The following is a 13,269-nucleotide window of genomic DNA, read 5'->3' as shown; positions in this document are numbered from 1 at the left end:
TTTAAATGGCACTGCCAATAACTGAAAGAACAGTAAAAAACTACATATTTTCTGAGCGCAATTTTATGAGCTTCGTATCTTCATCATTAGGTGAGTTTACCTTGCGTAAAATCGCAATCATGTTTTCCTTACAGAGATTGCCAAGAGATTACAAAATGTATTTCAAGCTCCAGCCTAGCAAAGAAATCGGGAGTTTTTTTTACCAAGTTTTAAACATAGCCTAGTTCTGAAAAAAACCCTCTAAAACCTGTTCTTTACCTGAACTGTTCTATTATTCACTCATGTTCAGAGTTTGAAAGCATTTTGAATTTTGTCTAACTACTCGTATAGGGAGCTTGAAATCATATAGATTTAGGAGACTGTTTTTCGAGTACACAGCACATTCATTTAGCCTTTCTCTTGTGGTATTGTTGATGGTGCTCCGGCGGCCGACATCCTCCCCATTGACCCCCTTCCTCTTCTGCCTTTTCCGTCTCATGAAAAATGATTCCTGCGCACTGATTGAATTTTATTCCTTCCTGACCTGGCCCGTTCTTTGAGGGCGCCATCAATCTTGGGCTTAACACGACGTTTGTTTATTACTAGGGAAAGGCTCTAATGACTTTTATGAGCATGATTACAACTTTTTTTAGGATATAGAATGCGCTATAGAAGGCCACAATTCAGTCGCGCGTGAGCTGATGCATCCTCTTTTACAAACTATTATTATTTAGTATTATATATTACATACAAACTTTATTTATTCAACATTAATTATTATTGTTATTAGATTATAGATAGACTATTATTATTGTTTTTGCAGTTTCCCCTGTTTCATTTTATCAAATTAAATATCAAAATATTTCATTCGAAAATATCAAAGTAATATAAAATAATAATAAAAAATGTCTGTTAATTCGATCGTCTAGCAGGAATGCATGGAGAAATTCCGAGATTCAGTTGTATTATAAACGTTTTGGCCTATAACATATATAATAAGTGTCTCTAAATGTAATATAGAGAGAGACTTACCACATAACATCCCGAATGAAACAGGTCAATTTTAGGCACTTGGTTGAAGCGAGCAAGTTAATTGGCCGATTAATTAACCGCTGCAATCACCACCAACCGCTCAAGTAAATTTGTGAGGCACAGAGGCAATTAAAAGTGTTTTTTGGCCTGCAGACATCTTCACAAAGAAAGCATACACACACACACACACGCACACTATAATACGCATAATAAATGCAAAACTATAACAAATGTGCTGTGTGCTCTTAACATGAGCCTAGTTTAAAGCTAGTTTAAATGTCCATGGGGAAAAGTGATTTAACAAACACAAAATAAAGACATTTCCTGGATTAATCTGAACACAGTTATAAATAAGTGTCTTAACATCTGAAAACAAACAAAAATCGCCTATTACACGTGGGTAACGTTCATTTATTTACTAGCGTTGAATTATAGATCCATTTTGTTTTTTGAATTGTACGGGGTGGTTTATTAATTAATATAATTAATTTATTCATTTCTATCATAGGCCTTCAAGGTACTCACACAGTCCAGTGGTCACACCCACTAGTTATCTTTGGCATGTCTGGTATGATATTAACAAAGCGAAGGAATGCGCAAGTAAACACACGTGGACAATGTAAACAAGGGCTGAATTACAATCACCGAAAACTTTTACCAAAGGCCTCAGGTCACGATGATCGCAGTCCACATCTGACATATTGCGTCTGATTGCGTATAGGGAAAAAATATAACAAACCATGTCACTTAGCACACACCGGTCACCACATTCGTGACTTTAATAGCTTACTTTTACTATTAAACTGATTAAAACAGCCGTGAACTATTTCAACCTACTGTATATCTACCTGATCTAACCTTCACAAATTGCTTTCGTTAATGAAACCTAACTGTGTTTGATTCAGTAAAATTATATTATATTTTTACCATAAAAAATCATAATAAATTAAACGTTACTACATCAAACACATTTTTAGGTTACCAACACAATTGTATAGTTATTATAAGTATAGGCCTTAGCCTAACAAGATCTAAAGTGCATGCATGCTCTTGACTCCTGCAATTGCAACGCATTTTCCTTGACCTAAAAATAAATTTATAGTATTGGTTGTTACGCATTAAAAGTAACAAACGAAATAAACTGTACACATTTCAACACAGCGACTAAATTGGATCTTGTCGTGTTAAGTATTGCATAGCTCCTAAGTTTGCAGACTGCTTCCAGAAGAGTTCAGTAGCACTCTTTTGCATTCGATGCAATTATTTTATAAATACCAAAGCATATATTAACATTTAAGTGGAACCTACAGTATAGCTTTAGGATGATTTAAGGAAACATGTCATTTCAAGCAAACAACTCGTTTACAGCCGAATAGTTTAGCCACGTAACTGGATCTTACAGTGATGTTATACAAAGCTATTTCGTTATAAACACATTATTATAGTGATTTAAGAAATCAGTCATACTAAGTTTAAATCAAATAGCATGGCAATTTATTAAACAAACAATGCACTTCCTTCAGAATACTTTTTTCAACAAAAGGAGATAATTTGAAAGAATATGGCGTTATACATTTTCCGTTCCTCGTTATAATGGAACATTTTGGACAATTAATGCAGTTTAATTTAGAAACACTTTTTGGTGTTTGGTCCATAATATCCGGCTACACTTTAGAAATAAATTACTATATGCAATTTACACGTAATAACAAGTCCACAAACGTCAGACGCATTTCAACACAGCCCAGCATATAGCTCACAAAAACGAAGAAGACTTACGTGTTATTTGAAGTAACACTGTCCTTAACAAACCAAGATCAAGTGTGTCTGTCTCGCGTTTGAATTCTGTTTCTTTTCAGTCCATCACGGGGATAGCAGGTAAATATCAAGGTCTCTCAGTATCGACGAAATGAGGGGGAAAAGCAAAATCAACAACAACAATAATAACAACAACGAAACATTTTTTGGTCAAAACTTGCTGCAGTCGTACACAAAAGCCCCTGACGTGCGGTATATGGGCTGGCTCGGGGGAAACGACATTTGACAGCTGTTATTCCCGTTCACAGGCGAATTATTCAGCCCGATCCTCTGCGATTCAAACATTTCTCGAACCGAATGAAAGTTCTGCTGCTGCGCGGGATATGTCGCACTTAGATGGCCGATGTCTCCGGCCTGGTTCAGGTACCATGAGGCGAGGCGCCCTTGGTGCGGATGGTGACCCTCCTGGGTCGAGCTGAGATTCCCGTGGCTCAAGGAAGACGTGGTGGTCGTGAGCGAGTAATCGGGCAACGTTTCATCCACGGTAGTGGTTGCCAAGTGGCCCGAGCGATCTGCCCCTGCGTACAAGCTCATGGCCTGCATATTGCAGTGATAGGTGGCGTTGGAGGTAGTTGAGATAGAGTTCTGGTTACATGGCGAGCTATAAACGGACGTCTGGTTTGGAGAATAATTTAGGGATAATGTGGGAGTTATACCTGTACGTGATGATGCCACGAGGGATTGGGTGAGCTCGCCGCTCTGAGGCGAACCGCGGAGAGATGTCATAATGTTATCCACGCTAAAGCCCTGTGCAGGGGCCTGGCCGTGGTGGTGATGTTGCTGCTGCTGCTGTTCCCCGGCGCTGTCCAGGCTGATAGAGCGGGTGGACGGGATGCTGTGCGGGCTGCCGCTGGACATACTGCTGCTGTCGGGGCTCTCTATCTTGGGAACAGTGCTTAAAGTGGGAGAAACGGCCTGCGGCGGCGTGGATGTGCCGTTCTCGGTTTTGATGTCCTGAATGCGCACGGGCTGCGTGCCCTGCACAGACTGCTCCGGGTCGCGGCCCTGCTGCAGCGGCTGTTGCTGCTGGCGCGATGGCGCCTCCTTGATCGGTCGGTCATCTTTATCCTTTAAGGCGTCCTTCTTTTTAAAACGCCGTCGTCGCCTCAAAAAGCTGCCGTTCTCAAACATATTATACGAGTCCGGGTCCAGGGTCCAATAGCTTCCTTTCCCAGGTTTTTTGTCATCACGGGGCACTTTGACAAAGCACTCATTCAGTGACAGGTTGTGTCGAATACTATTCTGCCAGCCTTGTTTGTTATCCCTGTAGAAGGGGAAACGCTCCATTATGAACTGATAGATACCGTTAAGGGTCACCTTCTTGTCCGGCGAGTTCTGTATGGCCATAGTGATGAGCGCGATGTAACTGTAGGGCGGTTTGACCATGTCCTTGGGCTGAGGCTGCGGCGTATACGGTCCATATGCCCTTGCCATGCTGGCAGGGTATTGGTCATGTGCCGCGTGAGAGTACATGCTCATGGGGGCTGGCATCCCGGTGTATCCTCCTCCAGCGGCGGCCCGGTAATAACTTTGGTCGCTACTGATGTAAGGCACAACTCCCAGCGAGTTGGGACTGGAGACGGAATAGCGCGCCTGCATGACTTCTCTGGGGAAGAACAGACGTCAAGGAGTCTGAAGCAATCCACAAATCCGCTCGAATGCGCCTTTTCTGAAAGCGTGAAATCAGTCCAACCAAGTGTCCAAGTTCCGCCGTTGTATTTACAAAAGAGGGCTATTGTACCGGGTGTTGATTGGACTCAAGTACTTGCCACCTCCTTCTCTCGGAGCGCGCATTGGAAAACTTCTGAACACCAGGCATCGGTCACTACATAATACTTTTGCGCACTTCAATTCCTTTCCCCTTTTGCTGCCAATAAGACTCCTCCCAATAACAAGCAAGTCGTCCAATAGGAGGTCGGGCTGTGTAAAACGAGCGGCCACACACAAGGTTGAAGAAAAACGAGAGGTGTTGGGACGTCCCAGCCCACCCTAGCCAAACACACTTCTTCAAATTGTAAAGCACTATAGCCTACCGTCCACATTGAACCAGCAGTGCGCATATGCAACAAATAACAATAGGCTAATAAAAAAACTTTATCGAAATACGTTTGTATGCTTTGAAAAAGAGATTAAACAGACGAACATTATCTTCATAACGTATAGACATAGCTTAATATAAAAACCATGTTTAAATTCAAGAAAAATAATAATCGTTTTTAAATCCATCTTTACGACAAATAACACATACCCGTTTATCTTTATTGTTTTTTTATGAGTCATGCAATACATTTAGTATTTCTACATATTGTTATAACTTCCATGAATTTCCACGTAGCCATTGTGAAAACACATAGGCTACATATGGAAATGGTAAAGTCTCGTATATCGCGCACCACCCATTAAAAGCCATTAAAAGGTTTGGCGAACATTTGTTTTCAAATAATCAAAATGGGAATTGGTGTAAATAATCTCCGGTCGTTGGCTTCCTGCATTTCTAGTCCCAATGCTAGTTCTTTATTAACACTGCAGGCTGTTAGTTAACGGCCTCAATCAACACTGGCGAAATCATCAAAGCACATCATCCCGGGCAGAGAGCTCATTACGCAGGAATTAAGTAAATTAAGAAACTGGAGAAAGACTCGAGGTGCGAAAGTTTGCTCCAAGTGCGAGGGAGATTAAAAGCCCTAAAAAACAAATGGGCAAAGCAAAACACCTAGCATGTGTTACTTTTGGTCAAACGGTTGAGAATAATGTCATCATTCAGCGTTTTGGCATGTCAATAAAACGGGTTGGTTTATTTTCGCGTTAAGGTAATTTTTAAAACCCCAAACTCTATATTTGATCTATTTGAGTTAATGGATTAAGAGAGCTTACTTTTTATACAAAGTTGATTTTGTACGGACATTTTAAAACAGTTTTTTAATTATATTTACATTATTTAAAATAAATGAATACATTAAATAAAGATGCCGTGTATTTCTTAATTTAGAAATGAGCAGATTAAGGTTTGAAAATGACGGGCATATACTTACATGCAGACGTCCTCTATCCTACTTTTTTATATTTTATTCGTGTATTTAATTTGCATGTATTCATTTTATAAGAGCTTATTTAGGCATATTCAGTAGTGATAATGTACAATGTAAAACCTCCACAATCCGCCATAGGTCTCAGCATGTAAGAGGGCCAGAAATACAGGGGAGGGACACAACATTTAATCGTGAATGATAATTGTGAGGCGAAGTTGCGGTCACAATATCTCCCTAATCCCCCACAGGTCGCTCTGATTAAGTGGCCGTGGACTCCTTGATACTTCATTGGTTTCTTTTTACAGGGACCCGGGCATGAACTTTTTCTTGTGCCTCAGGCTATTTGTACAATTCAGCGCGCGCCTCTTACTTAACCCCAAACTTCTGTCCACCCCGAGCTCTCCACTCCATCCCAATAAAAAAGTAACTTTCTATAACTCTCTATAAAACGGTTGTAAAAAATGGAAAGAAATGGTTAAGCCTTAATGGTCTGTCAATATATATTCAATTTTAAATGATCTATAATACAGTAAAAAATCTTATGAGAGACTTGGAGTGCTTAACATACAATTACCCAAAAATGCTACCAATGATCATTATTAATAATAAATATAACAACTAAATAATAATAAAAATGGCAGTATTAATAACAACAACAACAACAACACGAGTAATAATGATAATAATAATAATACATTTATTTGCATTTGGGTCACCTATAAATAATGAAATCAAGTCAACACAACGATTTAATCTAGCCTATAAAATAAGAAACGAGGCCAAAATCAGTGACATCTTATAATAACAAACCCAGAATCAAGAACATTTAGAACCTTTACAGAACATAGAAAATAAATCTATCACGATTTAACAACAAACTGTTTATCTCTAAGGTTGTGGAGGCAACTACATCATTATGTTAAATCTGACCTACACGGGTATAAAGGGTATAAAATATATTATCAACCAAAAACGTAAAGACAGATGGAAGACATGGGAAAAGTGCTAAATGGATTGACTATGGGCGACACTGACACGGTCCGATACCTTCAGGGCGGAAAAGTAAGGATACAAACCTAGGTCTAACTCCTGTTCTCCTGGCGCCCTCTATTGATCGTATGAAGGCAAGGCATTTATTTAATTCATAACGTGACAAATAGCGTCAATTCCTCAACTTTACACACAAATTAAAACAAAATAATCGGACCTATAAAAATCCAATCATAGTTTTGTTTTGGAAGTGCATGTAGACATGGTAAATATGATCTGCTGAAGTTCTAACAGAACTAAGGAAAGATTATTTAAATGAATTAATGAGATGTTGAAGCCAGACAGAATGAATTGAGTATTTCAGAAACTAATGATTTATTGGGATATTTATGCAGTCATCTCTACAGTTAACTGGTATAAAAAGGAAAACAATTAGTTCTATGGGGAAAAATTAATTGTTTATGGCAAAGGAGAGAAACTGCCCACACTTCAATCTGTTAGAAACACAATCGTCACTCAACTAACAACTCATTACAACTGCAAAAACGCATCTATGAAGGCACAATGTTTCGAATTCTGATGCAGGTGGATAACAGCAGCAGAAGACAACATAAATGAGTGCCACTCCTGTCAGATAACAGGTAAACCAGACTACAGTTTTCACCAAAACTGAACACTGAAATGTTGAATGGACTAGTAGTATACTTGAAAGTGTACTATTTCAATACAGACTAAATTTTAGTTTATGAAAGTACACTTTTATGTGTACTTTAAGTGTAACAGCACTAGTTTACATTTAACTGCAGTTAAATGTAAAATGATGAAATTACATTTAATTTAATCACTACAGCTATGCTCCATGTAAACTTGTCTGTATACTGATAGTTTACTAGTTCAATACTTTTAGCACATGTTTAGTCTCCTCCCAGTAAACTATTAATTAAGTAGTTTTTATACTGCAAGCATACTTGTAGGTTTTCTTTAGGTGAACTGGTAGTTTACTAGTTTATTACTTGTAGCACAGTTGTCATTTATAAAAGTACACTTTGAAGTTTATTTTCAGTAAACTACTAATTTATTTTAAGTATGCTTGTAAGCTTTCTTTAAGTGAACTTGCAGTTATACTGGGCTGGTTCCGGAAACCTCCGTATCACTACGTCATTCTTAAGAATATATCGCTACCACTCTTAAGGTACAACTTAAGAATGACGTAGTGTTAAGAAGGTTTCAGGAAACCCAGCCCTGATAGTTAAGTATAGTCTAGTATATTTGTAATATACACTTCAAGGTGTATTCTTAGTAAACTACTAGTTGAAGTATGCTTGTATTTTTATAAACATATTATTTAGATATTATTTTTGCACTTAAAATACTTAAAATATATCTTTAAATGTACATGTGCAGGTGATTCAAAATCATTAATTACTTTAACTTACTAGGAAAATATTAGGAAACACATATTAGATTTTGAAGTAAGCTAAACCAACAAAAAAAGTAAATTAATTTCTATTCATGTCACGGTTTGGGGAAGGAAGAACCCAGATGCAGGCAGGCGGTGAAGGGGTTAACACACAACTTTGTTAACAAACAGAAAATGAACCAAAAAATCCACGATGGGGCAAAACCGACACGATAGAACTAAACAAAAGCAGAAAATAAATACTTCCCTCGATGGGGCATCAAAGAAAACTAAAACTAGACTTAACGATAAACATACAACAAGTCTAACCAAAAGACAGGGAAAACCAGAACCGGTTTCAGGGTAATTATTCCAACAAGGTTTGCTTGCAAGACACGACTCACACTGTAGATTTCACAAAACGAACTCGCACAGGACAGAAGACACACGGGCATTTTAAAGGGAAACAGACAAAGGGAAGATAACGAGGGGCAGGTGAGGGTATGAGACATGGCAGGAAAGCAATACGGGGAACGAGAGGGGCGGGGCCGACGAGACACGAGAAAGAACATGGCATGTCAATGGTAAACAAACCATGACTTTCTCACACTAAACACAAGGGATCTGTCACGATCCTGCCACAAGACTAGAAAATCATGAACAAGAAGGCAGGACCATGACAATTCAATTCAAATTTATTTCTATGGCACGATTCACACCTTTCTCAGCTTTGCAAACACATATTAATATAATAAGTAGAGACAGAAGTATAAAACAGGAAATTATGCAATAGATATAACAAATAGAAAACTTTTCAATAAGTTAAATAAAAAAAAAATAACCACCAAAGAGAGTAAAAACATTGATTTGTGGTCACGCTGTACAAAATATTTGTTAAACGCATATATATGTTTGCCATATAACAGGGCATATATCATATACTGTATGTTGAAGGTTTTCAAGGTCATCCATTAAAATAATCACTATTGGAAGCCTCCAAATGCAGTACGTGTTGAGAAACTTGACTGTCTCTCTCCGACGGGTGATTGGATTTGTAACAATTAGGTTCTGTAAGAAAGAAAAACAAATGTTACAATCACACTTACATTACAAATATGAACACGTGTATATGTTATTTAAAATATCAGAAGCATCTTCTTTTTGTACAAGTAACAGAAAAAGTTGGTCTTAATTGAAATATAAAGTTATAAGAGACATCAATAAATAGTATGATAAACCATACAACAAAATATAGAGTTCATATGAAGAATAATTCTATCAGCATTTGATCAGAATAAATAAACGTTTGTTCTGATCTAAGAATCGGATTGGCCGAGCTGCATTTCTAAAGAGCTGATATACAGACTAGGAGTGATTTTTTGTTAAATACACCTTTAATGCATTAACTTGAATGAAACAAACTGACACAAATTTAAGTGGTTCTGTTAGATTTAATGTTTTATGCCAGTATGCAACACACAATGCTTACTATGTACTTCCACTTGTTTCAGAACCCAACTTCTGCAAATGAAAGAGAAAATTAGTCTATATAATCTTGGAGTTTAAAACGAATGATAGTCAACATATTTTACTCCTGTAAGATAGGTGGCGCTGATGAACAATGAGCTTGCAGTTGTTGTAGTAGAAGACGGTGATGGGTTTGTGAGAAACACAGGGAGGATGCTGCGTACCAATTGGCATACTATCCATCCTAAATACTATTCGAAAATAGAATTAGTATGTACCAAATCATAGTATGTTGAAATGAGTATTCTAAAAAGTACCTGGATGGTCTACTGTTTCCGGTGAAAATTTGGAGTGTGCATCCATGGACAGTTAACGGCTGATATTACCAACAACTCACCATGCGAGGGTTGGGTTTAGTGACACTACACTGCATTAATACAATTAAAAAAAAGATAATTCGCTAAATTCATAAATGTAAGCATCAGTAAACATTACATATAAAACCATAAATACTTAAATGCAAGGAGGAGCTGTATTTTGATGTCCGTGACAGATAAGGATCACATATTGTCTAGGGAACAAAGGCCACTTCCGTTTCGCGTTAGTATGTCCCAGTGCGTGCATACAGTTTTGCTACGCACTAAAATGTATATACTGTACCATAACAAAAGCAGTACATACTTTCAGGGCATAGTATAAGTAGGCAAATTGGGACGCAGCAATATGCTGTTTCTCAATATGCGTACTTCAGCGATCTTGTCTCCTCGTGTTCTTGGTCTACGTCATCAGATTGCAGGAACGTACCTGGATGTGTTCTTGATATCGAAGATGCATCGAATGCAGCCTTGCTTGTACGGAACCCGCTTGAAGTCCCAGAAGTCATTGCTGCACATCCAACCGAATTCAGTCTGCCTAACAAGACCGGTCTCTACGAGAACACAAGTACGTTCTTTGCATTCTTGCAATTGAGCAACGGCTATACAGAAGATTAAAAAGTAACCACACAGATCCCAGACATTAACCTTTGTGCTATTTTACTGAGTAATGTTTTAAACTAAAGGAACTTTAATGAACATCTATTTATTTTGAGCTGAATATCAGAATGTACATATCTAGCATTTTAAAGACATGTAGTAAAACATTGCAGTGCATTGAAGAATTTAAACAAGAAAGTAGGCTACTGATGAATATTTATAAATAAATATGTTACATTATAATATATGCAAATATGTTAAACATCACCCGCAAACAATGGGACAATTCTCTTGTAAAACAATAATCAAGGGAAAAGTACAAATAATAAAGAGAAGCAGTATTAGTATAATACTACTATAATACTTATAATATAGTAGTAGTAGTAGTACTAGTACAGTAAATATAGCGGCAACCTATAGCCGCTGAGGGGCTAAGTTGCAGGGATAATCATTGTTGACGCGATCCGTGCCTTTAAAGTCCACATTTATTGACATGACGAACATCCAATATTAAACAAAACTGATGAAGACGTTTAAGAACAAAACAAAAAAGAATACGGTCAACAGAAAGTGAGTGTTCCCCACTTTCTCACCCCCTCTTCACATGCACATGAAACTGGAATAATGAAGTCAGCTAAATATACACACCAGAACCCCAGTGAACGACCACAACCCGGAAATGCATTTCCAAAATACAAAATACAAGTCAAATACAACATGCACAGTAAACATTCCCTAGTTAAAAGCCGGTCCTGACTCCTCTTCAGTGTGTTTACTGCTGAAAAATGTGCAAAGCCTTACGGAAGGTATTCCAGTCACAGCAAGACCACAGTCCTATCTACTTGAATGAGGGAAGACAGGTAGTCCCCACCCCAGAGAATCCTCAGTCTTTTCTCAAATAATTATTTTAACTCGTTTTGCTGGATTGTTTTTGTGTACTGTTGAAACAAATCTAATAATGTCATGTTTAAAAGATTTGTGAATAGAAACCAGATGAATTAAATTGCTTTAGGTGTTGTTAACATTACCCCTAACCATAACCCAACCCTTACCCCCAAATCTCTAACCCCCTAAATCCTAACCCTGCCCTTACTCCTACCTCACATACATAACAGTAAATGAGGACAATTTCCAGCACAATACATAGTTATAGCTGAAGTCTTGGAGATATTTAATGTTAGTAGTTAAGGACACTCAAACAAAACTTTGTAATGATGAACAGGCTTTGTTATATTTTCCCCATAACCAATTTCAAACAATCAGCCATTAAACATGTTAAAAAGCATTAAACAACAACAAAAAAAACAGTCAACTTGAGTGAAGTGACCCTAAACCCTAGTGTGTTTCCTCTACTTAATGAATATTCGGCAGTGTTAGGAGACCACTGAAAGTGAATATAGATTCATTTAAACAGTTGATTAAACAAACCTTATTGTAAAGCGTTACCTGAAAAACAGATTTGTGTTGCCTAATACACTAATGGAGAATGATTGGTTATGCCTCAAACGTTACAATAAGACTACATTTAATAATGTGTTAGCTAAGTTAGTTAATATAAACTAACCAAACATAATTCTACAGCATTTTTCCATCACAATACACAACTGTTTGTATTAAGATTAATTAAGTTAAATAAATGCTGTGATAACATACTTCAAGCCCATGTCTCTGGAAAATTTTAATCTAATTGGTAAGTCCTTAGTTGTGACTTCCTGATAACAAAGGCTAAAATTAATAATACACCACTCATCTGGGTACTGTGAGTCATCATTCCTGATGTGAATTTGTTAAATAAGCCAATCAATATTTCTGGTTGGCTGGTTTTAGCTAGTCTCTGCCTGGTTTTAGCTGGTTAGTTTAGTAGACTGGTTTCAGAAGGGTTTTGTCCGTTTAGATGATCAAACATTTTTAGATGATCAAGCTGGAATCCAAACATCTTATGAAATACGGTGGTGACTGACAACTTCCTTATGCAGAAATATATAATGCATGGATACACTGTTGCTTTTATGCCAGAAAGTTTTTTTTAATTATTTTGTTAATTGAGATTTGTTAAACAATAGAGTTGCTAATGTAGTATTCAATTTTAGCTACATCATCAGGACACTTTCAGTGTCAATTTCAGACAATGCAAGACAACATTGTTGCGAAAATATTTTATGTGTGGCTGATGCAGAGAAGCTTATTCATGCATTTGTGACCTCAAGACTTGACTACCTTAATGCACTGCTTAGTGGTTGTCCTGCATCATCAATAAACAAACTACAGTTAGTTCAGAATGCAACTGCCAGAGTTCTCACCAGGTCCAGAAAATACGATCACATAACCCCAATGTTATCAACCCTTCACTGGTTACCCATTAAGTATCGTATTGACTTTAAAGTTCTTTTAATTACTTATAAAGCCTTAAACGGTTTAGCCCCTACCTACATAACAGAGCTTCTACCACACTACAACCCATCACGCTCTCTAAGATCTCAAAACTCCAGACTTTTGATAACACCTAGAATAACTAAATCCACCAAAGGGGGTAGAGCTTTCTCATACGTAGCACCTAAACTCTGGAATAGCCTCCCCGATA

General features: G+C 37.5%; 1 protein-coding gene across 1 annotated transcript; it reads right to left on the bottom strand.

The window, feature by feature from the left end:
* Positions 1–2,482: 2,482 nt before the first annotated feature.
* foxc1a (forkhead box C1a) lies at positions 2,483–4,650 on the bottom strand. The gene has a single exon (XM_057333941.1). The coding sequence runs from the start codon at positions 4,426–4,428 to the stop codon at positions 2,980–2,982; it is 1,449 nt and encodes a 482-aa protein (XP_057189924.1). The 5' UTR covers positions 4,429–4,650; the 3' UTR covers positions 2,483–2,979.
* Between the last annotated feature and the right edge of the window lie 8,619 nt (positions 4,651–13,269).

Source organism: Triplophysa rosa, linkage group LG5, assembly GCF_024868665.1.
Source record: "Triplophysa rosa linkage group LG5, Trosa_1v2, whole genome shotgun sequence".
Classification (NCBI taxonomy): Eukaryota; Metazoa; Chordata; class Actinopteri; order Cypriniformes; family Nemacheilidae; genus Triplophysa; species Triplophysa rosa.
Note: the sequence above shows the minus strand (reverse complement) of the source record. Positions and strands in the feature narration are given on the sequence as shown.